General features: G+C 38.4%; 1 protein-coding gene across 1 annotated transcript in view; it reads right to left on the minus strand.

Moving 5' to 3' along the window:
• Window positions 1-27127, minus strand: part of GALNTL6 (polypeptide N-acetylgalactosaminyltransferase like 6) — a 560225-nt gene that overhangs the window by 47254 nt on the left and 485844 nt on the right. The window contains exons 6-7 of the mRNA XM_033135418.1: window positions 26626-26733; window positions 9087-9308 (exon numbers count right to left, since the gene is read on the minus strand). Of these exons, the coding sequence (XP_032991309.1) occupies window positions 9087-9308; window positions 26626-26733 (330 nt within the window). The remainder of the gene's footprint in view (window positions 1-9086; window positions 9309-26625; window positions 26734-27127) is intronic.

Genomic DNA, 27127 nt, shown 5'->3' on the forward strand with positions numbered 1-27127 from the left:
TTAGCTTTTATTTCTGAAATAGTTTTTCTTTCTCTTCTTCTCTTTTCTTTCCATTTCTGAGTTTTTAGCTCTTTTTTTTCATATCATCATATTTCAAATCATTCTAGCCATCCCCTTTCTGAGTGAGCTGTTCTAATTCTGATTTATGATTCTTTACAACTTGGACTGTTTTAAAGATTCTTTAAGCTCATTTTCAAATTTCATGTTGCAGTTTTCATCTTCTTTGTGGTCACATTTGTACTGTTTTCATTATCTGTTGGAACTATTTGGTTCATTTTTATTATTATCCTTGTCGTATCTCTGTATGTGGTTTTACTGTGCTCCATTTTTATTTTTTATATATAAATTAAATAGTTTTCTTGGATGACTAGAGGAAAGTTCCTTGATACAGGTCTCTTCTCTGTTGTTCTGTGACGTATTAAAAAATATGGCCTCTTTATATAGCACTTCTCTGTCTCTCAGGGCTATGACTGATTTATAAAAGCTTCCTGCCTCTAACTCTGTGTGGTCTAGAGTTCTAAGGGTCTTTCTTTCCAAAGCCTTATTATTATCTTCAAATATGTTTGTTGTTCGGACTTTCTGGCCTCTATCTCAGACACCTCCTTCTCTGGTATTAGAAGCTTTTGTCTCCCTGGAATCTGCAGTGTTTCCTTTTGGATCCAACTATCAGCAGGTTTTTTCTTTTCTCCTTATTTTAGTGGAGGTGGGGGAAGGGAAAGGGAAAGAATGAGCCTCTGTCTTCCAAAGGAGTATTTTGGAGTGTTTCTGAGATACAAGCAGACTAAGCCTGCTTCAGCATAAATTCCCATGGCCTCGACCTATCTTTCTTTGTACTTATCCTCCACTTGAAGCCAGAGAGGAAGTCTTTGTATTTCACTGGTAATGTTCAGATTTGATTGCTTTAGTTCCTGTTCTGAAAAGGACTGGCTCCTGTTGGGGGTGAATATTTGTTAATTTCTGCATTGCGCCTTATAGAACTGTCAGCACTCTCCTTTTTCTTTTCTACTAACTCCTCATTTTTGCTGATCCCACATAAGACCTGCTGCTGTCAGCTGTTTGGGTTACATTGACCCATATTCTGGAGTTCTCAGGGATATCCATGTGGCGTGTTTTTGCTTTTGCTTTCCTATGTGTGTTACCTGGTTTTTAATGATTAAACAAAACCATTGCCACTGCCATGTTTTTAGCATTGGAAATCCCAGTGTATTTTTAAGCAAGAATATTCTAGAAAATTAAATTTTTATGTCTGGCATCACATCTTCTGTTTTTTTCATTATTTCCCAATAGAATGGCAGTATATGAATGTTAGGATCCAGAATAAAACTATTTGCTGCCAACCTGTATGCAATTCTGGCAAAAAAGCACAGGCAAAGAGCTTGATGTGTGTAATTGGTTCTGGGTGACTTGGGTCTGGGTGACTGAGAAAAACTCATTTGTCTTTCCTGTTTTAGAGACTGGTCAGGAAATTAAGGTCCTCCTGAGGTTTCCTTGCTACGTTAGTTTCTCTTTGTAATGGACCTAAAGGACACACCATCTTATTTAAAAATTGACCAACTCAAAGGTGTTATGTTGGCAGCAGACGCTCAACAGAAAGAGCTATGCATGTTGCCAGGGATATAAATGATAAATGTCTAACGATTACATTGTTCTGTACACCAGACACGAAGAAGAAGGAGAAGGAGAAGGAGAAGGAGAGGAGAAGGAGAAGGAGAAGGAGAAGGAGAAGGAGAAGGAGAAGGAGAAGGAGAAGAAGAAGAAGAAGAAGAAGAAACAAAACAAACAAAAAAACATTTTCACAAACTCCTGGATGTAAACTGTTCTACAAGAGGTCTTTCTTGGGCTCTTCGAAAGTGAACAAACAATGCAATACATAGATGATTATGAAATTGTACACTTGAAACCTATATAATTTTATTAACCAACATTACCCCAATAAATTTAATGAAAATGGAAAAAAAAAGGGAAAGACTGAAGGCCAGAGCTGGTTTAGCCAAATACCACTGGGTTATGGATTAGACAAAAACAGAATTTTAGAAATCTAAAATTAATACAGGCCAAAGTTAATTCCTGTATCTCTTAACACTGATAGGGAGGAATCTAATCAAGTACATAAAGAGATAATTGTGAGAAAATAAAATGTAGAAAAAAAATTTAGACATGGAGGCTCCAGGGGAGCACCTGGGTAGTCACTTGTTACCTCCCAAACCAAGACAGAGACAATTGCTTCCAGTTGCTCACAGAATGCAAGACTGACTGATGACCTTTAGGTTGCCAAAAACTTATTTCCTGTGAGTGTAAGGGACTGCTTACCTTTATTTACGCAGTGGAGTCACTGTACTTCCCAGAGTCTGGAACAGGGCCAGCCAAGACTTACTGCTAACAGAACAGCTCAGCACATTGCAAGGACACTTAAGGAATACTGGCTCTTGTTTTTAACTATTGTCTGCCCTTTAACAATTAAAACCAAATTCCAAGCTGAATAATGCATACTGGGATCAGTCTGGCTCACTTAGAATTGACTCTCAGTATTTTCTCACTTTTCTTCCAGGACCCAAGAATCTTTCAGACAAGAATTCTTGTCCTCCACAAACCTGTGGGTGGTCACTGGATTTGTAATGCAGTTTAGGGCAGTTGCCACAGCAAAGACAACTCTTAGCTCTCACAGAAGCAAGATGGGAACTGTTAAAGAATTGGTAAGGTAGAGGTATTCCTATGTCCATTACTGAAAAAATTATATTGAATTTTTTCCATCAATGACAACTCTCTGAAGCTGCAGATTGGAGATATGCTATGATAATTGAGGGATCCTCTAATTTTGTATCATTCTTGGAAGTAGAAAGGTACCAATTGCTATTGAAAATAAATTAAATATTAAGATGAATTCAGGATTAGGCTAATATACACTTAAAACTTCATTTACTTCTGTCACGTGAACCCAAAAGTGTATATACTTATGTGTGTAAACATATTTCAATATGAATACATATATGTTAAGGAAGAAAGAAATAAATAGAAAGAAAGAACAGAAAGTTTTGTTTGGCATATTTATATAAGAGAAGAAAAAAAAATCTGTTAGCTCTGAAACACCTTTGATTTCATTATGATTGGGCTCAAACTGCATGTTGAGAAGATGTCCCATGTGCTCAGCTGGGAATACGGAAGTAAAATTATGTTTATCATAAGACACTTATCTCAACTGTTAAAAACTCAGAAAGCATATAGTAAAATCTGAAAGGAAAATGTGATTTTTTTTTTAATGTGATCTTAAACGTTTTTCTCAACCTCGTTGTTGAGTTCCAGAGAGATGTATTACCATAGTGTATGGGCATTGCCTCTCCCAGAGAAAATAAATGACAAATCAAATCAATTCTAATACACTCAGAGAATGACAAATCATCTCTTAATGACTGCTTAATTTAAAGATCTGGTTTAGATATATAGTAGCAGTAGAATGGTAGGGACGGTCCCTACACAGTTGCCAGTGGGGTAGCAGGAAAATTTCACTTTGTAGCTTCCCCAGTTGCAAGACGAGATGGCAGGGGAAGGTGGGAAAGCTGGCCATGGCTCTCCCAAGACAATGTGACAGAAGCTCATTTGTTGTGCAGAAAACGCTGGCTTTTCCCTCTGTTTCTGTGTTACACAGAAACAGCACTTATACAGAATTTGTTTGAAAGAGACAACTTCACATATTCAGATGGTCTTTCGAATAGCCTACCTCCCAGTGTTGAACTTTCCTTCATGTAAACCGATACAGGGAAGTTTGCAAAGCCTGTGTACTGTGAGTACATTAGAAGAAATAAGAAGAAAGGAAGCAAATTAATAGAAGTCAAGAGAAGCCCAAAGCAGAGGAAGAGACGTGGAATTATTTAGGGCGCCTGTCTTTGTGAATGCTCCATAATTCAGGGTGACATTAATTTTGAGGAAGAAATTTAAAGAGCAGCTGAAGTAGTTTGGCATTGAGATGAATTTTTAAAATAAAGATTTTAAAAAAAGTTTTGCACAATCGCAAGATGACAAATGGAGGGGTCAAGATTGGCACATTGAGGACAGTAAGCAGACACTTCTTAAAAGAATTTATGATGCTGGTTGGAAAAGACACATTTGTCTATTTTACGTCTTTTGTTTGCTCTTACATGTGAAATTTGGGATTCTGCAGAACTCTTCTTTTTGGACGGTAAAGGAGTACTATAAATGACTAGCAAATTCATGAATTCTAAGGGGGGGGATAGGGTAAAAAGGAGAAAAATAATATTATATAGGAGACTCTGTTTCTTTCAAGATACACATTTATTTGTATCTTGACACAAAATAGACATTCCATGTGTGTATGATTTAAGAAGAGTTCTCCAATTTAAACCTGTTTTTACCCTACAGAACATAGGATTGTGGAAAAGTACACTGAATAGCACTTAGGCATGTCTGACTTATTACATGGCTCAAAATTCTATTTATTCTCTCTGGGCTCCATATCTTGCCACTCTATCTACGCCCCCTGTGCACAAGAGGAAGGAATGACTTCTGGAGTGTCTTTCTCTATCAGATGTGACTTTAATGGCTTCTTGCCTTTTAAATAGGGATCTGGAAGAGAGAGTTTGGCAACCGCCAGAACAGAAAATTCTCACTTTTAGAGTTTCTCCTTTTTCTCCTGAGGATGTCAGAAGAGAGTATTTCATATCTTGTTTGACTATGGACCATAGATCTGACAGTCCATCAGAATTGGTTACCCAAGATGCATTATTCAAACTGTCTTCCTGGCCAAACTTTCCAATGAGATGGAGTTTGTGGTATAGAGACTCTTTCCCCATGTGGTAAAGAGGAGTGAAAGCTCAGCATGCTCACTCTTTGGAGGCGTGTGGGCACAGCAATGGATGGTGAGGGGAACAACAGGGAGCTAGGATCCTCCACTTACTCATTCATTCAACAAATATTTACTGAGCACCTACTATATGCCAAACACTTTTTTCAGCTGCTGAAGAACAGAAGTAACTCCACAAATTAACAAAACCTCTGTCACGGAGCTTGCTTTCTAGTGACGGAGATAGATGAGAAACACAATAAAGAAACACATTACATAGCTTGTTATATAGTGATGGATGCTGAGGAGAAAAACAAAGCAGGGAAGGGGGACTGGGAGTGTGTAAGTAGGAGAGTGAGTGTGTTTGTGAATTGTTGCACACAAGAGATAGGAGGACCACAGAAGGCCTTACTAAGGATGATTTTTTTTTTTTTTTTTTTTTTTTTGAGTAAGGATCTGAAGGAAATGAGAGAAGGAGCCATAGAATTTCTGGGGCTGGAGGATTCTAAGTAGAAGGAACAGCAACTGCAGCCTGAGGGAGGATTGTGCCTGGCCAGTTTAAGAAACAGGAAATGAGACCAACGTGCCTAGAGAAGAGTAAGCCAAGGGGTGAATAGTAAGAGGTGACGTTGAAGGGGACGCAACAGGACTCAGATCATTTAGGGTATAGATAAGGACTCTGTTTTTACTATTGAAAGACTTTAAATGGAGGAGGGGCCTCATCTTCCATTTTAAGTGGATTATGTTGAGAATAAACTGAATGGGGGAAAGGCGGAGCAGAGAGATAAGTTAGGAGACAAGTACAATAATGCAGCTGAATCTGTCAGGGAAATGAGTAGCAGTTTATAGGCTGTTTAAGGTCTGCAACATATTCTTTACAAACTGGGTTCCACCTACCAGAGCCAAAAATTGCCTAAGCACTTTGCTTACCCAGAATCAGGCTGGCATAGAAAAGCAGGTGGAAAATTGTTTCAAGTACAAGTGTATAGAACAGTGAGTTACTCTGCTTTTTGGCACAAGTCTCCCATAAAGGATTCTTATGCTTATGTTCCTGGACGTTTGTGGTTCCTTCTTATAACTGCTTTAAACACACACACACACACACACACACACACACACACACACACACACACAGAGTCTGCATTTCCCCTTTCAATTTCTTACTAAAATAGCAATTGACATTTATTTAGGATCTTTGCCCATTCTAACAATTCAAGTTTATAGGAAATTAAACAGGCCTCTCATATGCTAGGTCGTATCTTGGAACAGAAAAGGGATTAGTAAAACTGGTGAAATCTGAATATAATCTGTAGTTTAGGTAATAATATTTTCCCAATGTTAATTACTTAGTTCAAAGGTGCTATAGTTACTGTGGCAAACATTCTATATCAACATTAGAAGTGGGGTGAAGGGTATACGTGACCTTTCTGCATTATCTTTGCAAATTTTCTGTACATTTAAAACTATTCCAAAGTGAAAATTTATTTTAAAAAGCCTTCTCAAAGTTAAAAATAAAAGCACAAGAATGAAAACTTTGAAAGAATTTTTTTTTGGAAAGAAAATGGTCCCCAGATATATTCTGCACATTTAGTAATTTGTGTCCACTATTAAGAAGTAAGTTGTTATTACTCCATATACAGAAGGTGCCAAAAAACTGTACACACATTTTAAGAAAGGAAAAAACTTTATTAAAATTGTAATACTCAATATATACTGACAACAAAGTCACGTTGGACTTCTGCAATGACAAGAAGTGCTCAAAGTGGATGCCATCAGCGTAATTTTAATATAGTTTTTTTTCTTTCTTAAAATGTGTAGGCATTTTTTTGGCACCCTCTGTATAAATAGTGAATAGCCTTTCTTTTTCATCATTTAATTTAGATCAAACTGCATTTCAAACACTTCACCGGCCTCCTGAATTACATGCATTGCATTCATTCTCAGGGATCTACTATGTCTGGGAAGTAGATATTTTTCAAAACAATTCACCTGTCCAAACTCTTGTCACTTGTTGATTTCCTTTCTTTCTGCCTTCCTCCAGTCTGTGTTTTCATTCTTACTCCGCACCACACCTCCACGGAACAAGTGCACTGGCCCTTGGCTCGCATCCCCATTTTCTTCTTTCCCTAAACCTAAATATGACCTTTCTTTGCTGTTCTGAAACATTGAGGGAAGAAATTTGTCATCATATTAAAAAAAAAAGTCTGATCTTCTCAATGTCTCATTAATTTTTTATCCCTTTCCCCCAACCTACTACCCCTCTGAAGCTGAATAATACTGAATGTCAACTATAATTTAACATATATATAGTCACAGGATGTGGAGCACAGCATAGGGAATAGAGTCAATGGAATTGTAACAGTTATATCAATGTCTGATTATTTAGACCAGGAATGACGAGTGTAAATGTTCCTACGGGTCAGGCAAGCCACATAAAAGATGTGAGGCAGTCAAGAGTCAAACACTCTGGAAGAGCCTACCTGGCCCTAACATGGTTCTTATTTAGATTATTTCTGGGAAGTTGTGTCTTTTCTAGAACCTCAATGAAACTCAAGTCTGTTTCCAAGCAAGGTGCTCTGTAAATACTGGTTAGAGTTTAGTCAAGTAATGTGGGAAAACGTGGCTAGTTGCAATTTGAAGTAGTAACCAGGTAGACATAAAAATCTGTGTTTCCACATAAGGTGGAGGAAATATTAATGAGATTTTAATCCAGCTGAGAATCATACGATGATACTGTGAAGTCCTAAAGAGTATTTCTTAGTTACTAAGGCAAGACTTCATTTAAATCATCATACAAAGATAGCAGACATAACCTTAATCAAAAAAGCTCTAGAAGGGAACTCACCTACCTGCTTATTGGGTAACAAATTCCTATGTCTTGTAATGCATTAGATTAAGAAAGTTCCTTCTGGAGTGTGCTTTAAATTCCCACTGCTGTAAATTAAGTCCATGGTGGAGAGCTAAAACTATTACCAGTAGACTACTATTATTAATATTCCAGGGAAGCTTTAACGAAATGTTTAAGATGTAAAGGGTTAGACCAAATTACTGACTTAAGAAGCCGGTATCAGGACCACGTGCACGTCCAAAAACCATTTGGATTTGGTGATGGCCTTGACTGTCTCCTTCAGGCCTGGGGTATCTGGCACAGATCAAGAAGGCCGTCTTTTTTGGATCTGCTCAGTAAAACGAGCAGTGCACATGGAACTTGCTGAACACGTTTTCTACAGGAGCTGGGACAGCTTACCCAAGAACGCTGCCTCCGTACCCTGACCTCTCCTACCACGTCCTGGAGTCACCTGTTTTCAGAGCTCTGCCAAGCCACAGACACTAACCAGACAAAGGCATGCCCTCCCCTACACCACAAAACCAAGGATGATGGTGACGAAGGTCCTTCACAATGTGAAACAGGCAACACCTGGCTTCGGAAAGCCCTGAGAACTGGGATGGCACCAGCATCCCGCCCAGCCTGCATGCCGCCCCTCGATAGCCTCCTGCTAAACGCAGATTAGATCGCTAGGATGCATCCACCCTATCCAATTTCAGTCCTTGCTTTAGCACAGTCTTTTCTACACAGAAAAGGCTGTAGTAACAGGATGGAATGGAACTAAACCAGCACAATAATCCTTTTTATGTCAAACGATGGATATTTAAATTTGGGAATGGGGGGCTATTCAGCTCTTCCCACTTTAGATCATGAAGTAAAATTATAAAGAAGCCGTTAGAGGGGGAACAGGTTAGTGCTTATGTAGGGAACTGATGTGGCTCCTATGTGTGCCACACTTCTGGGTATTATGGAAATGCATTTCCTCATCATTCTGCATAGCACACCCTGGTTAGGACAATGCCAAGTCCCTCTGTCCCCTTGTCCTTGCATATACAAACAGCAAGAAGGCTGCATGGAGGACACAGGGATTTTATCATGGACCTCAGGTCACCCGTATTTACCCAGTAGCATGACAGGTATTTTTCCTTCTCTTTAAGCTCTTACAGAAATTTCACTGAATCTCAAATAAAAAATATTTTCCAGCTATATTTAAAAAATCCATTTGGGGAGACAACAGTGGCCGGGAGTTCTGGGTGGGGCTACCAAAGCTGAGGGCTGAATGCTCACTCCTAGCAATTTCTAAAAAGCGGTTGAACATTCTCAATGTAGCCGAGAAGACTTAAGCTCATTTGCCTTGCCTGCTGGGTAAAGAAGTGGAAGGGTTTAGCAGTCTCTCCCACCTCCTGAAGCGGGGAGACATGGCCACACTCAAGTAAGAGCAGGGTTCATGCAACCTCTTCTCACCTCTCCCCAGGCAGCAGGTGGTGGCTCCACTGGAGGGTAGTACTTAGGCACGTCCCAGGCCACCGCAGCCATGAACCATTTGAAGTCCTTGCACTTGAGCTGTTTGCGTAACTCCTTCTGGGCAGAGATGTCCCCCGTGGAGAGGTGCCTGTACTCTGGGCGTCGCTGGTAAATATACTCGGCAAATTCATCCATCCAGGTCTCAGCCACCCGCTTCAGGTTCTGTGTCGCAGGAAAAAACAAGGTCATTTATTGGTCTATGCATTAAAAGGGTGATTTTAGTTGTACTAGAAATGGAAAAAAGGAAACAAAACCAGACAATCTCATGCAGCTCTGGTTGGTGGCTTATCAACTGTGCGAGTTTTCATAACTGCAAGGGGTGCGATATGATTAGCCCAAGGCTTTGCATGCATTTCTGCTTCTGCATGGGGGTCAGTTGCCAATTAGAGAATTAATTTATCAGAGCCAGTAAAAATTCAGTTTATAATTATATCAACTTTCTCATCTCTCCTGATTCATGATTATACATTCTTTATTGTTCACATAGAACTAAAAGAGTTGAAACTGGAGATAATGAAGTTCATCTTAGGTATCAAATTGCTTAAATCATTTCAAGAAACAGTTAGATATCTTGGAAAGAATGAGGATAAACAAGTTGATATTCTTTTTTCCCAATTATAGAGAGAACGCAGTGTTGCTATTAGGTTGGTGCAAAAGTAGTTGTGGTTCTTGCAATTATTTTTAACCTTTTAAACCGCAATTACTTTTGCACCAACCTAATAAATTCAAGACTTTGTATTTTAATGATACTTTATATGTGTGACATGGATACCAAATAGAATGTAGTTATTTTCTGCACAATGAAGCACGGTGAAGAGAAGCACCAAGTAGTCAGTCTTCTCTGCAGATGTTTCCATGGGGTGACAGAAGTGGAAGGTTGATGGTAGAGAAATAAGCACACTCCTTAGGGGCAGGAGAGTGTGTGGATTCAAGGTAGGAAGATCAGCCCTTTTGTCAGGGTAGAGATTGAGCAAGTAATTTATTCATTTTAGGCCTCAGATTCCTCACTGGAAGAAAGTACACACAGTAATCAGTACCTACATCATGGGAGTGGCGAAGTATTAAATAAAGTAACACCTGTCGAGTGCTTACGGTAGTACCTGGCACACAGTAGGTACTATAAATATTAGAGCTATTATTACTAGGAAGAACGCAGCATTGGAAATCGGAGAGCCTGGGGGTTGGGCTTGGCCACAGATGAACTGAATTGTCCTATGGTCTTTGAGAAGGGCTTCAGCTGAGGTGGGATGTTCTCTGACATCCCTTCAAGCTCTACGATGCTAAGTGGTACAGAGAGAGCTACTGCATTGTCTAAAAGATAGCAGTTCTGGTGCTCCCAGCTTGCAGCATAGTTTCATAGGCTGGTGTCCTGGACGTAGGCTCTGGTTCTCTTTGGTTTGTGTTCAAATTCCTCATTTTAAGTGGCCCAGTTGGTGTGAACATTGACCCTTTTTAGTTTCTCATTTGCATTTAGAAGATAAAATGAGCAGAATGGCTAGGAACGTTAAGAAGGTCCAGACATAATTTATCAGAGCCAGTAAAAACTAGTGATAGCTAGGAAAATTACTTTATCTTAAAAATTGCTACGGAATCCTAATTAAGGCCTGGGAGGTCTGAGGAATATCTTATTCCTACTGGGATTGGACATCTTTCTTGTTCTGTCCCACCACCTCCACCTCCAGCATCCCCTGATGGGCCTCTCCCCCATCTAACCTCCCCCCACCCAACGGATTCCGTGGTTAGTTATGGTTGATGGTGGGCACGAAGTAGGACTCCATGACAGTAGCAAGTTGCAGAAGAGAGACAGTACCACAAAGACTACTCTGCTTTCTTGGTGGCCTCTGTGTTTCTTTCTAAGATTCCTCACACTGAGCGTACAAGAATTATTCTCTGAGAAATTATTTTTTGCCATTGTTGTGTGGCCTAACATCTATCAGCATTGCCTTGCCTATAACACTTCCCACTCCTCCGTGACGATGAGAGTCAACGCTGTTTTGTAATATTCTAGCCCTTGCCACAGAATCTGAACTGCCTGGTTTGGGGAAAGAAAAGGAAAGATATAATGTTTTGGGGTTCCTGGCCTGTGATGTCACCAGGTGTGACAATTAAGTTTGCGAACTCATCCTAGAAAAAGTGCTACATTCCTCATTGCTGAATATCACTATGGTCACCTTTGAAGTCCTCCCCTTGGGAAGCGATGCACCGATGCCAGTGCCTAGTCCACCCTTCAAAGCACTTTGGACCTTCGTTTTTGAATCATAAATGAAATAAAAACTGTTATTCTGAGCACCTTCTATATATAAGACATTGAAAGTGTCCTCTATTTTTATGTCACCTTTCTGTGGTTTGTTGTGGATTATAACATGTTCCCCTATTCAACCCAAACTGGTACTGATCTCTCCTTTCTCTGTGTTGCCCAAATATTTATTAACACACTTAACACATTCAGTTTTCTACCAGAAGTCTTTGGAATTCAAGTCTTGTGTCCTCTGCCCTATCCAACACTAAATCTCTCCTTAATTCTAATAATCATCAGGTCTTTGAATTGATATTTTACGAGGAACATTAAATCACATTTCTACTTCAGTTTCAGAAGAACAGATTTCCAGCTCTGACTGATCATCTTTATTGTGCAGCATGAGGAAAATAGATGGCTCCATTATACCTGCTGGTTCATGAAACGGCATAAATCTATCCACTAATTATCTTTTTTTTTTTTTTGCCAGTAACATTTTAGATCCTACCATTTGATTATTTTAAAAATACCATCCTTACTCAGTTTCTCAGCATATTATTTGGGAGTCGATTGTTTCTTGGGCTACGAGGTGGTCCCAGCCCTGTGTATTATCTGGGTCAGCTCACCTCAGTAGTGTGTTTCCATTTCTTTGTGCAGGGTGTGATCATGACATGTGCACTGGCATGGCCCCAGGCCCCATGCGGTGCTTGTGTCAATATTAAGCTATTGTATTATGGTGGATTTAGTAATAGATTTCTCTTTCTTCAGATACCTTTTGTTTCCCCCTAGTGCTTCCCCCCTAGATACTGCTGACAGCAAAGCCAATCTTACACAGAAACAGTTTCTTATTTGTCACAGTCACTCCTCCAACGAGGAATCGCATCACTATCCCCTGACTTTAAAAATTCTGCTGTGATTTAAATGCATTTCTTTGCTCCTCTTTGAAGCTTAAGAGGACTTTAGTAGCTCCGGAGTCCCACCCCAAAGCCTTCTTATCATTGATACTGTGATAACGTCATCATGGATGCAACTCCAAAGAGAATCTGTTTAGGAGAGTCCCCACCTCACTGCCATTATTCAGCCTAGCATTACTCTGATCTGAAGGCTTCTTTGAAGTCACTGGGAAGCCTTGGCATAAGGAGAGGATGGCTAACCCAGTACTAAAAAGAGAGGCTCCTCTGACAATTTCCTCTCTTCTTCTTCAAGGCTGTGTGAGCTGTGTTTATAAGGGATCACCTGTTCTTGGCTGTTTTGATATAATTTAATTATATCTCTATTATATGTTTTGGATGTTTATGGTAGTGTTTCTGATAGTAGTTAATGTAGCCAAATTATTTAACCACACATCTTAAAAAATGCACATAAGCCTAATTTTAAAAACAGCTTTTTGAGGAATAATGCTACACAATAAACTGCTCATATTTAAAGTGTACAGTTAGGTAGATTTTGACACATGTATGTATTAGTGAAACCATCACCAAAATTAAAATAATCAACATATCCATCAGCCGTGTGCCTCTTTGACATCCCTTTCCACATCTCTTCTTTGGCACTTCTACGAACCTCAGGCAACCACTGATGTATTTTTTTTTTTTAATTTTTTTTTTATTAAGATTTTATTTTTTGGAGGAGTTTTAGGTTCACAGCAAAACTGAAGGGCAGGTATAGAGATTTTCCATCTACTCTTTGCCCTCACATATGCAGTCTCCCCCAGTATCAACATTTCCCACCAGAGCAGTGCCTTTGTTACAATTTATGAATCTACTTTAACATCATAATCACCCAAAGTTCACAGTTTACATTACGGTGAACTCTAGGTGTTGTATACTGATTTACTTTTTGTTACTATAATTCAGTTTGCACTTTCTAGAATTTGATATAAATAGAATCATAGAATATGTGCTCTTTTTGTCTGGCTTTTTTCACTCAGCGTAATCATTTTGAGGTTTATCCATGGACTTCCATGTATTCCTTTTTATTGTATTCCATACTATGGATATACCACAATTTATTGATCCATTTACCTCTTGATGGACATTTGGGTTGTTCCTAGTTAGGGGCTATTACGAATAAAACTGCTATGAACAGTCTCGTACAAGTCTTTGTACAGACATTTACTTTCATTTATTTGGATATACATCTCGAAATGGAGTGCTGGGTCAAATGCTAGCTAGGTAGTATAACTTTTAGTGAAACTGCTAAACTATTTTCCTAAGTGGTTGTATCATTTTACATTCCTGTTAACAGTGTATGAATATTCCAGCTATATTACAACCTGTCTCTCCAACACACAGCATGGTCAATCTTTTTCAGTTTTGCCATTTTTGCCATTATAAAAGTGTGTGGTGGTATCGTATGGCTTTAATTTACATGTTTCTAATAATTAATTATGTTAAGCAGCTTTTCACGTAATTATTTATTATATATCTATCTTCTTTAGTGAAGTATCTGTTTAAAAGTATTTTGCCCATTTAAAAAGGTATTATTGAATTTTAAGAATTCTTTATATATTCTGGATACAAGTCCTTTGTCAGAAGTGTGATTTGTAAATATTTTTTCCCAGTTCATGTCTTATCTTTTTATCCTCTTCACAATACTCATCGAAGAGCAGGAGGTCTTACTTTTGATGGAGTTCAATTTATCAGTTTTTTTCTCCAGGGGTAAGTGCTAATGGTGTCATATTTAAGAAGTCTTTGCCTAACCTCACAGTTTTTCTTCATGTTTTTGCCCTAGAAATGTTTGACCATATGCAAGAATTATTTCTGGACTCTTTATTCTCTTCCCTGATCCATTTGTTGCCAACATCTACGTACTATTTTGATTATTATAACTTTTTAATGTTTTGAAATCAAGTAATGTAAGTCCTCCAACTTTGTTCTTTATCAAAGTTGTTTTGGCTCTTCTAGGTCCTCTGCATTTCTAGATAAATTTTAAAAACAGTTTACTTAATTTTTTATTGTAGTAAAATATATACTAGCATAAAATTTGCCTTTTAACCACTTGTAAATGTACAGTTCAGTGGCGTTAAGAACATTCGCATACTCCCCACAACACAGTTCAGATTTCAGTTACTATGGCGTATTAACTGTGAGCAATTGCGTAAAGAACAAATGTTGCTGTTAGCTCTTTGGGCCACAAATCACTGTGTCGGTAACAGCTGCATAGCATGATCAATGACCAAGCCCATCACTGCTTTCAGTCTGTGGGTGATGGGTCATTGCACATCTGTTCTTCAGTTCACACTCAGGCAGCAAAGCACAGTTGTATTGCAACCTTGTTTCCCATAGATAAATCCACATGACATTTTACAGAAATGGATAACTGAAAAGAGAGAATTGACCAACAAAGATGGAAGAGCAGCAAAAAAACGATAAGTGATAATGCCGGAAGTGAAATTCAAATAGAATTTCTAGAAGAAATAACTGACCATGGAAATGTCAACATCGCAGGCATCTGAGAGACTGTAGATATGCAACCAGGGAACTTAGTGAGGGCACATTTATTGATGGAAACAAGGAACGTGCTTGTGATAAAGAGGAGGAAGATGGCTCCCTACACTGAAACTCCAGATGCATTAGACAATAACCCCCATGCCTCCTTCCCTCAGTCCCTAGCAACCCCATTCTACTTTCTGTCTGTATGAATTTGACGGTTCTAGATATCTCATATAAGTGGAATCATACAGTATTTGTCCTTTTGAACTGGCTTATTTCACTGAGTATAATGTCTTTAAGGTTCATCCATTTTGAACCATGTGTCAGTATTTCCTTTCTTTTTAAGGCTGAATAATACTTTAATTATATATATGTATATATATATATACACTCACACACACACACACACACATATATATATACACACATACACACACACACATATATATACACACACACATCTATATACACACCACATTTTGCTTATCCATTTAACTGTCAGGCAACACTTGGGTTGCTTCTAACATTTTGACTACTATTATAAACATGTGTGTACAACTATCTGTTTGAGTCTCTGTTTTCAATTATTTTTTGCATATACCCAGAAGTGAAATTTCTGTATTTTTAATTTTTTGAGGAACATCCATACTGTTTTCCATAGTGGCTGCATCGTTCAACACATCCACTATGCACAAGGGCTTCAATTTCTCTGTCCTTTCCAATATTCATCATTTTTTTTTAAATAGCCATTTTAATGGGTGTAAAGTGGCACTTCACGGTGGCTTTAGTTCGCATTCCCTGATGATTCATGAGATTGAGAATCTTTTCATGTGCTTATCGCCCATTTGTATATCTTCTTTGGAGACAAGTCTATTCAAGTCCTTTGGTGCATTTTAAAATCAGGTTCTTTCTTTCTTCCCTTCCCTCCCTCCCTCCCTCCCTCCCTCCCTCCCTCCCTCTCTCTCTCTCCTCCTCTCTCTCTCTCTCTCTCTCTCTCTTTCTTTCTTTTTTTACTTGTAGGAGTTCTTTAAATATTCTGGATATTAACCCCTTATCAGATATATGATTTGCAAATACTTTCTCCCGTTCTGTGAGTTGCCTTTTCACTCTGTTGATACCTGTTGATAGTATCCTTTGATGCACAAGCTCGTCTAATTTTTAAGCTTCAAATGGGCCACCTAAGGTAATCATGTCTCTTAAGATAAAATTAGGCAGAAGGTTGCTGCTGGAGGACTATTAAACGGAAACAGCTGTAGTACTTATCCATTGATACATTACAAATTACTCCACAATGGAGTGGCTTAAAACAATACTAAACATTTTTTTTTCAATCTTTCACAGTTTTTGTGTGTTGGCAATTTAGGAGTGATTTAGCTGGATAATCTGGTTTGTATTTCTCATGAGATTCAGTCAGATTTTGGCTGAGGATACAGTCATCTGAAGCCTTGAATGGGGATGAAAGATCTCCCAAGGTGGCTCACTCACATGTCTGGCAATTGGGGTTTGCTATTGTCAGGAGGACTCAGTCCTCCCCATATTGGCCTCTCTACAGGGCTGCTTGAGTGTCATTATGAACATGACACGCAGTGGTCAGCTTCCCCTAAAGCAAGCCATCTGAGAGATAAGGGTGGAGGCTGCAATACCTTTGTGACCTAGCCCAGCAGCAAAAATTAGGATGATAGGCCAAACTGAAAATATGCTTTCCGTTTTTTGTCTTGTTTTATTTTTTTCATCCTTAAGACTATATTTGGCTGGGAGTGAGGATGTGAAAATGATGGAATTCTCTTCAATGATTGGTTTCCTGAAATTCTGAGAAAGAGGAGGTGACCAGAAGCTGCTGGAATTGTTAAAGGCAATCCAATCTAAACAGAGGTCTCCTGTGTTCAAGTGAGGATGTATGGCCCACAAGTACGTAGGAGATCCTGTCTGAGTCTCTCCAGGACTCAGAGAAGTTCTGGCGCTTTGAGAATGGAAGCACTGGTTTCTCCAGAGACAGCTCCAGGAGCTATAATTAAAGGCTCTTAGTGTGAATGGTGCTGGCGGTGGTGGGGTTTCCCCAGTGGCTTCACAGGCACAAGCAGAAAAAGCAAATCATGGGTTGTGCAGAGTGGGTGCTGCAGCTGACTAATGGGTATGTGAGCACATGGGAGGAAGCTTTTTGTGGATGTCTGGAGATACCTGGGCGTGTATTTCTGGCAATCCAGCCAATGGTGGATCAGCTATCACAACTTGCGTCTAAGAGACAGTATGGTCTTATTTGTAGATTATGATTAATACATTTTTTTGTTTTTATAAATTACAACCAGCATTTTCTAACCTTCAGCCAAAGAGCATATCAATTTCTTTGTTCCCTCACAAGAACTTCAAGCATTCAAACAAACTGTGGTTGAACTAAATGGTGTTACACCACTTATCCCATTAGTTATTAATAGACCCAGTTTTATTTTCCCTCCTTTCAAAACAGGCAAAAACAAAAATCCATATTTTTTAATAGCTCAGGCAAGATCCTCAGGTTGAAATTACACCTGTTCAAAGTTTAGGCAATCTGGGAAAACTTATTTTTATAAATTCTTTTCAGAATTAGAGCAAAAGCATCTAAACACCCCAGAGGTGCCATTTGTTTTTTTTGACCATTTCCCGGTTTACAGAGTATCAATATCAAGTGGAACTGTTTTCTCTACCTTAAAGAACATCAAAAAGGAGCTATACTTGGGCTGAGTTGAAAATTGAACTCTTGCTAGGAACTAATAAAGTATTAGAAACAAGGGTGACTAGAATGGAAACGAAATAGCAGAGGCCTGGAGCACAGTGTCACTGTGCATTTACACATCTAATGGTAATACTGTGAATTCTCCAAAATGAGTCCCTCCTATCCAGGGGCTTCTGTGGCTTCATCATCCAATTGGGGTCCTGAAAGGCAGAGTTATAAAAGTGACCAGCACTCCTTCCTCTTGGAAGAGTTGAGTGTATGGTTATTGAGATTATGGCATGCTGAAATATTTTAATTTGCTTAAGTATCAGCAGCTTAATTTTGTAGCAGAAGGACCCTATTTTGCCTAAGCAAGCTTTCTCCTTTCCCAGGCTCCAGTGGGGTTGTGAGTGCTGGAAAATGCTCACTTCTAAAGGGGATAATGATAAAAACACAATTAAAATTCCCGATAGCCCACAGATAGAGCTCACCCCATAGTCTGTTGCCCAAAAGTGCTTTGAAAAAAGAAAGCTATACAAATGCTAAATAACACCATAAAGTGCCAAGGGGCTTTAGGTAGGGAAAAGGTAACCAAAAGCAGACTGGAAAAAGTACCCTAGGAAAGGAAAAATAAATCCCATTTTAATTTCATTAAGGATGGCAAAGTGAAAATAATGATTAATCATGGCAGCGAATAATAATCATGTAAATAAGTAGGATCATTATGTAAATATTATATTTACTCTAAAATCTTCCAACAGGCTTAACAAAAAAACTAATGTGAATTGTTGGTCCTCACTAGATAGAGGAGTGTTGAATACTATTTCCCTAATTTGGGAATTGCCTAACTCAATTACAGGCTCTGTTGTGCACACTAGAAAGCATCACATAATTGATTCGCAAGTCATAGCTGAGCTGGAACTTGGGAAAGCACTGTGGAATATTTGAAACAATTAAATTGAGCAAAAGGCTTTAATGTTGGGAAGAAGATAGCATCTGTGGGATTTTTGGGGAAAAAGAGCAAATAAATAGGAGGAAGCCAAACTGAAAGTTAGTTTTGAGAAGTTTTATGGGAAATTGCTGAGTTTTAAAGTGATGCTGTTGTCTTAACCTCACATATTTTTTTCCATGCTACTTCCAAATGGCAAGAGACTGTACTTGTCGGTGATATTATGTCTGGTATGAAAATTCTGTGCTTTACCTCCATATTGTTTAAAAATTGAAAACACAATGTGTGATGCTGTTATTTGTTAAAGACACAGATAAAACGTATATGGATACATATTTTAAAAAATTCTGATACCACTGGGTTAGAAATTAAGGGAGCAACTGGAAAGGAGCAAGCAGTGGGAAATTAATTTGGGTTTTGTGTTTTTTCATCTCTTCTCTCAAGGCCCTTGGTAGAGAGAATAGTTTTCCTTTGCTTTATTTTCCTCATATGCAAGAGAGACACAAAATGCCCAGTGTTCAAAAAAGGGACACGACTGAAGGGTGAGTATGAGTGCTCTGCCAGTGCTGTGTACCGAAACTCATCTCCAGTGTGGGGAATGTCCTTGGGAGAGGTGACATGCTATTACAAAGGGATGACTTTATCTAATAAGAAAAGCCCCATGTCATTGGCTTAGGATGTGTAGCATGCCCTGTGCATTTCTACCTGGCACATAGTAGGTGCCTGATAAATATCTTTTGAAGAATTTCTCCAGCCTGAGCCTTTGTTGAGGTTAGAGATGACCTTTACCTTCATCACATGCACTGGACTCATCGTATCTTAATGATTTATTAAATCATTATTGTCACATAATAAACATGATTGATTTTTAGGGAGGCTCTCATGAAGAATAAGAAAATATTATTAATGGGAGATGCTTGAATTTCTTAAATAAAAAGTTCCATCCAAATGGAAGATATTATATTTTAAAATACGGCCAAGAAGGAAGAGAAACACACACTTGACTGTAATATGTGAACCCTCTTTAGTTCTTGCCACAAATACTGGATAGCCTTATTGCCCTTGTAGGGGTTCAGCACAGGTCTCCCCAAGTGTGCCACTGTGGCATGTGAATTATTTTGAACTGAAGACAGTCGAGACACTGCAGTCTCAGAAGAAATTTTCCTCTCCCTTAAAGAATTTAAATTAGGGGCCTTGTCCATGATAAGAGTTATTACCAGAAACAGCTTTTTGTAACCTATGTATAGCAAACTTTTAATTACTGAATATCTGCTCTTCTTATCATCCTGCAATGATCTTCCTCCCTGTGAAGGCCCAAAGTGATCCTTAGCTCAGAATACTATATATACCTCATTTTCCCTTTCTGTCTCTGAACCTCTCATGATGTGGGGTTTCTGACTCTCACGTATGTGGGGTTTCTTACAGGCATATGCAATTAAATTCGGTTAATTTCTCTTGTTAATCATTGCCATGTAGATTTAATTATTAGTCCAGCCAAAAGAACCTTGAGGGTAGAGGAAAGTTTCTTCCTCCCCCAACAATACACTTTTGGTTATATTGTATGGAAGAATTAGAAATAGTTATTGTTTTCAGAGGAATTGCACCTGCACAAAAAGCCTAGCCATTTATGCTGGCTGAGTCTTTTGGGAAGAATCCATCATTTCCTGCTTTTTGGGAGAAAGCCCATGATAGGCTGCTATGTCCCTGAACTCAATGATAGTTTCAAATAAAGCATCTGAACTCTATAGTTTTAAGAGCAGTAGAAAGATGTGCTGGCTGCTATTGATGGCTAAGGTTGTTACTACAGCTCTTATTTGCCGGGCAGTTTTATAGGAGTAAACTGATTTACAGTCATCAGGGGAGAAAGGTCAATTTGTAGGATGTAGATTTTCCATTCATCACCATACTTGACAGTCTTGTTGGTGATTTTATTTTCCAATATCAAACTAGTCATTTTGGTCTTGTTAATGGTTTTCCTCAACCGATAGATTTTTTCTGACATAAAAAAGGGAGAGCTGTGTATCTCAGATATTGTGTTCTGTTTCTTTCAGCTACTTCAGACCGGGATAGCTGACACTATGGTGAACAGTGAGTAAGCACTCATTGATTACCGTGGGGTCGGCTGGTTTGACACTGAAATGCCCCTCTTCCCCTACTGCCTCCTCCCTTCCACACCTTCTTCCACACCCACCTATTCCAAGATTCTGAGATGAGCCATGGAGTCAGTAGGGCTGGATGCCCCCAGGGATATGACACTGGAAGAAAGGCACCTTGGTAAATATGTTAAGAAGTAATTTCACAGCTTATGGAGGCAAAGCAGCCATTCGCCCTTGGACCTCAGATTTAGCCTTCATGCCCATGAAGTATAATAACCATAGGAAATCTTCAAAGGTCACTGCCTTCTGCTAAGAAATGCTAAGTAAATAAATAAAATCAAAACCATTGGTAACTTGTATATAGCTTATAGTATAGCCTATAGGATCACTAAATATAATCTGTTACTACAGAACATATATCATGATACCTAGTAAACAATGCTATATGTTGTCTACGAGATATACTTCCTCTTCTGTTAAATCATAATCCCAATGATAACATTATAATCTACATAAAATAGTTTCTAAATAAATAAACTGTATAAGAGACAGATCTAATTCCATGGTGAGTTTATTTTTATTTAACCCTTCTCTCAAGCTCACGATGTTCAGATTGTTATATACAGATCGCTGGACTGTGTCTACTTTACTGTCATAGTTGGGGCCATTTGTTATGAGAAGTTAAGGTTTGTGTTTATCTTGTTCATCATTTATATTTCTGGGGCCTCGTACAGTGGCTTGATAAATGTTTTCTTCAGAAATGAAAATTAATTGGCAAATAAAATCTGTCAAAATCTGTTTTTGGTGGGCTTTCGGAATTTTAGACAGGAAGTCTGTGTGTGTCTCCCAGATCTGGCTCTCCCTGAACCCATGGAAACCCGTTACTTAGAAGCCACCTCATCTAAAACCAAGCTCAGCAACTTCCCCTTTCCCTTTCCTCACGTCCCTATTTTTGTTTTGATACTATTTTCTCAGACAATGGGATGAAATCCTCATAGTCACATTTGACCTCTTCCTCCTTGCGCAGTGTGGCAAATCAATAAAAAATAGTTTAAGAAATTTTCTTTACAAATGCTTCTTGCATTCAAAATGTTACTATCATTAGTCTTTCTCCCTTTTAGTATTTACTTGTTGGTTGATCTTTCCACTTTAGTCTTCTGTTTCAATCCTGGCACTTGCTATTCAAAAACCATGAGTACCTTGCTACAGTCTGTAGAAAAAGGTATACGCGCCTGGTCTACATACAGGGTCCTCCAGAATCGGCCTCCAAAGCCCAATCCTAGTTTAACTCCAGAGGTCTCAAACACAATCTTTTGTTACTCTCTGTGCCTGCTGCTTCCTACCTGGAACTTTGCTCATGCTGGAGCCCTGGCCATGACTGCCTCAGCTGCACCTGTTTATTCTAAGCCTTCCCATAAGGGCAGGAAGGTTCAGCCTTGGACAGACAGTCCTCGGTTCCCAATCCCAGCTCTACTCACTTGACACTTCACCTCTATCCCCTTTAATGTGAGTTACATTTTCAAGTATTATAGGCCATCCTGTGTAACTGGATTCTTATGGGGTTTGGTTTCTTTGGTTTTATAGCTCTTATCCTGAAACTTGGATAGTGGTTGCCATAAAACACATACAATTTTAAAAAAGAAAATGTTATCAATACTAAGGCAGTGGCAAAACACAGAAGGATACAATCCCCCGATTTATATTCTCTGTTGTCCCTTACAGACTTAGGGTGAGGGCTGGTTCCAGCTTTGTCTCCTGTGTAGTCCTCCCCTTAGGGGTAGGGAGGGCAGCTGTGCCCCACTAACAGTCTGCAAGGCTGTCCTCTGCTCATGAGACCCTCCTGGGAAACTCCCACGGGCCAGGTGGTTCCCATGGGAACTGCTGATGTGCTACATTCACTGGTGTGGTTAGCTGCGGTGTGACTGCTCTGCTCTTCTGTCATGTGCCTGCTGTTAGAACAACTGTCTGAGGTCCAAAGTCTTTGACTGTCCCCAAACAATGGCATTCACAGGGGAGACTGTGAGGTGCCAGCAATTGCTGCTGCTTTGGCTCATGTCACAACCTGTGGGAATGAAGGGTCTCCTGGGAGAGTCTTCTACCCATCTGTCACTCAGCCACCTCTGGCTGTGCAAAGTGTCACTCAGCAAAAGACACAGTACATCTTTTGCTGAGTAGCTGCTCATTCTTCTGTGACAAAGGACAGTCAGTTCCTTCCAAAAAAGGGATGAATGTCACTGCAGGCCAGGGAACTTTCTGGTCTCCCTACAACTCTAGAGATGAGCACCCTTTCTCGGAGGGACTGTTTGTTCCTGGTGATAAGATACCGCAGCTGTGCCCAGTGCTGACATTGAACCCTGAGCCAACTCAGTAAAATACCTAGTTTTATTTATGATAAGTGAATACTGTTAATTCCCAGAAGAAGCTGAATTGTAAGGCACTGTGTCTCAGATTTTTTACATTCTGTGGGAATTGACATAAAGATGCTAATATTTATTTTTGCCAAATAGGGAATTAATTTTGGGCAAAAATATGCTATTTTATATTGTCATAAATTGAAAAAAGTCTATAATCACTGCATTAAAAATATGTTATTAAATTGGATAGATTTAGCTTTGTGATTCTTATTTTTCTCAGTTCACTGAGGCTGGGTGAAAGCTGGGCTAGGAAGTGGCTCTGCTCACTGGTTATGAGTTTGGAAACCACTATTCTGTGAACTTTGTTCTTTTAATTGAGGTATCATTGAAGGTCCGCTTTTAATTCAACAGCTATGGTTTCCTTCCCCACCCCTTCCCTCTATCTATCCATATCTTTATAATATTAGTTTGGTGCAAAAGTAATTGTGGTTTAAAAAGTTAAAAACAACTGCAAAAACCGCAATTACTTTTGCACCAACCTAATACATTTGGACCAGTATTTATTGTCTTGTATTGTCCTCTAACGGTTTCATGTGTGATATCTTCACTCTTCCAATAAGACTGTTACTTCTAGGTAAATAGAAGGTACTGAATAACTAATTATTTTAATTTATTTCTAGAACACACTGGTATCTTGTTAAAAGGGCTGAAGGCTGTTCACGTGTGTGTATTTGCATGTTTTTGAATTGTGCTGGAATCCTCAATTTACATAGGTACATAAATGAAACGTGCACATTTTTGAAGAATTGAATGAGCTTTGTAAAATATGAAAACGAACCCTTCAAGTCAAGTCTCCATCTTTGCCTCCATCTCCTAGTGAGGCTGGAAAGATGAACTACCTATTTAGTAGACATGGCCCTGCATTTGAAGTGTCTTTAAAGTCTCTCATCATTTTTGATGATTTAATAATAAGGTATAGTATAGCTGGTAGTTGAGATTCTCCCACAAAATATCAGAATTGTTTTTCATTGTCATATACATTTTTATTTAAAAAATCATAAAATGTTCCATAGAGTGATAGTTGAGCTTCAATATTTATGACTTTCTGATTGCTTTAGCCATTTAGGAAAAAAAAAAGAGTTCTGAAGTAAAATTCAAGTGGAAAAGATTAAAAATCTGAATTATGGACTTTTTTTCATTTGAATGAATACTCACTTTTTGCTGGAAATTTTATGTGCCAGCCATAGTTTCCCTACATTTGACAGTTCTTAAAAAAATACTTAATTTCTTTCTCTAACATATATGAACAGTTTTATTATTTGAAAATAAACCCTTTTGGATCAGCACAACTTTTCCCCCCAAGCTTTATTCTACTTTTAACTACAAACCAAGAACACACACCATCCATCTTGCAAATGAATGATTCAGTTTGGGGCACAGGCTGGAGAACATATGAGTGAGTGAAAGGGATAAGTGACAGAACATTATTATCTTTGGGATATTTTTAACTGCTATGATTTATGATACCCACATGGCGGATTTGTGATACGTACTCAAAGCTCTTCAATCATTTACCTTTTTTGTGAATTCTTGTTGTTTTCCTGAATGAGTTCTCAGATTCATGTGTATTAAGTCTTCTGACTAACTCAAATCATATTTCCTTACCCAAGATGCAGTTCTTTAACTGCTTTATAATTTTGTAATTGGCTTCTTTTTTTCAAATAGTATATTTCTACAGCTACTTAATAGAGTATGTTTTTAAAGTCTGATTAATATTTTGAGAAGGGAATATGACTTTTTCCCTTTAAGTAGTACGCAATGTAACTTCTTTATTAACTCAAACTGGTATAAAAGAGATTATGGGTGCAGATAAAGAAAAATTAACTTTGTTGACAAATAATCTCAGAAAGGGAATAAAAGAAAGAAACCTATATCCTCCCAAAACACTCACCATAAGTAAGAAATTTATTATGTCATTAAAATGTTTAAGTTTTAGTAAGACCTTAAACCTATATACAGCATTGCCTGTCATAGTTTTTCCAGATTAATTCTTTCAACAAATATTTGTTGAGTATGTACCAAGCCTTGTTCTAGGTGCTGGGAGTATAGTACAGTAGTCCCCCTTATCTGTGGGGGTATGTGTTCTAAGACCCCCAGTTGATGCCTGAAATAATTGACGGCACCGAACCCTATATATACTTTGTTTTTCCTATACATACAGACACTTGATGGATTCTCTTTGGCATATCCGAATTACCAACATCACTTACTCTTGCACTTTGGGGCCATTATTAAGTAAACTAATGGCTACTTGAACACAAGCATTGTGATACCATGACAGTCGATCTGATAACCAAGACAGCTACTAAGTGACTAACCCAGGGTAGGGTGGTGAGGGTGGTGGAGGTGGGATGTGGGTGGAGGGTAGGGTTAGCATATAAGTGTGGACAAACTGGACAAACAAATGATTCACGTCCCCAGTGGCACAGAACAAGACAGCACAAGATTTTATCATGCTACTCAGAATGGCACACAATTTAAAACTTATGAATTGTTCATTGCTGGAATTTTCCATTTAATATTTTCAAACCATGGTTGACTGTGGGTAACTGAAACTTTGGAAAGTGAAACCCTGAATAAGGGGAGACTACTGTAGAATATAGCACAAAGAAAAAGCTCTGCCCTTGTGGAATTGATATTCTAATGAGTCCTGATAAACTAGTTTATATTTTAAGAAAGCTTGTTATGTGAGCTTATTGAGCTTTATATAAAAGACTCAAATAGTTATATATTGTAGACTAACTAGAAAGAGAACCAAAATGAGTAATTTAGGATTCGATTCCTAGTTTAGCGTTGTGCAAAGAAATGTGGTAAAACACCCTTTTTGTAGATTTGGCACCTGAGCAGTAGCAGGTACATATTGTGGTGAATAAAACTAATTCAGCTATGAAGAAAGTAACATGGCAGACAGAAATGATCAGGATTGTTTTAAGAAAGTATTGCGACTATGTCCTCCCAAACATGTATAAAAACATTCTAAAAGGCAGAAGAGAAAATCATCCTTGCATTTGATCTAAGAAAAAGGATTTATTTGAAACAATGTCTGCAAAAAAAATCTTGGACTTGGCCCAATTTTGGAGTTTTGAGGCTGGGGTAAAACTTTAGGCAGAGCTGGTCCTAGTTACAAATGAGAAGAAGGCAGAGTTTGGGCATCCACCTTCCCCTGTCTTCTATTTACCCCTTTCTCTATCTGACTTTGGGAGATCCTATCATATTCCATGTGGGAGGAAAGTACTGGACTTTCATTCCATAAGACCTGGGCCTCAACTCCTTATCTGCTGTTTATTCTTCTTGTGAGCAGGAACAAGTCACCTTGCTAAGCCTCAGTTTTCTTATTTACAAAATAAAGATAACAATACCAACCTCAGAAGGTAATGATGCCGATTAAACAGAATATATGAGGCAGTGCTTTGAAACAAGTACTAACAAGAATTAGCATAATAGTTAATACTTCCTTAAAGAATGGCAATAAAACTCTGAGAAACACAGAAAGAAACTTGCTACGTGCTAAAGCCTGCCAAATGGAATGGCAAGTGGGGAAGTTTTTATTCAGTTAGGTGTTTCTCTCAGACTGTGCCTTAAATTATACCATGCGTGAGGCTGTGTACTCTGCTACAGAAAGCCGTATCAAGCCCAACTATTCTGATCCCCAGTTACTCACTCTTGCCAGGCTGGTCCCAGATGGAACTTTATAAGGGACGTACTTCCTGTAGATATGACCAACTCTAGAACATGGGACATCGAACATTTCTCCTCCACACATCCAAACCTAAAGAGAGGAAATTTAAAAGGATGACAAAAAAGAACAGAAAATTTCATACAAAAAAGGAATTACTAGCAAGACTCAAAAAAAAAATCTTAATATCTCTTAAAGTTTCTAAATCAATAATTTCTATTTATTATAAATGGCTATCCAAGAAGAAAACCACATTTAAAAAAATCTAGATTCATAAAAGTATAGAACCGAAATACTAGGTTAATAAAATTGAATTTCCACAGACTATACGTTGGCATTATTTTTTATTTTAGTAGAATTTTTCCACAGCTACTACATTTAACTGAAACTTAATGCTCAGATATCTTATTTATATAGATATTTATTTTGATAGTCTTGTGAAATCCTTTGAAGAGTAACATTGGAATTTAAGCATCAATTTAAAAAC

This window comes from Rhinolophus ferrumequinum, chromosome 18, assembly GCF_004115265.2.
Source record: "Rhinolophus ferrumequinum isolate MPI-CBG mRhiFer1 chromosome 18, mRhiFer1_v1.p, whole genome shotgun sequence".
Lineage (NCBI taxonomy): Eukaryota > Metazoa > Chordata > Mammalia > Chiroptera > Rhinolophidae > Rhinolophus > Rhinolophus ferrumequinum.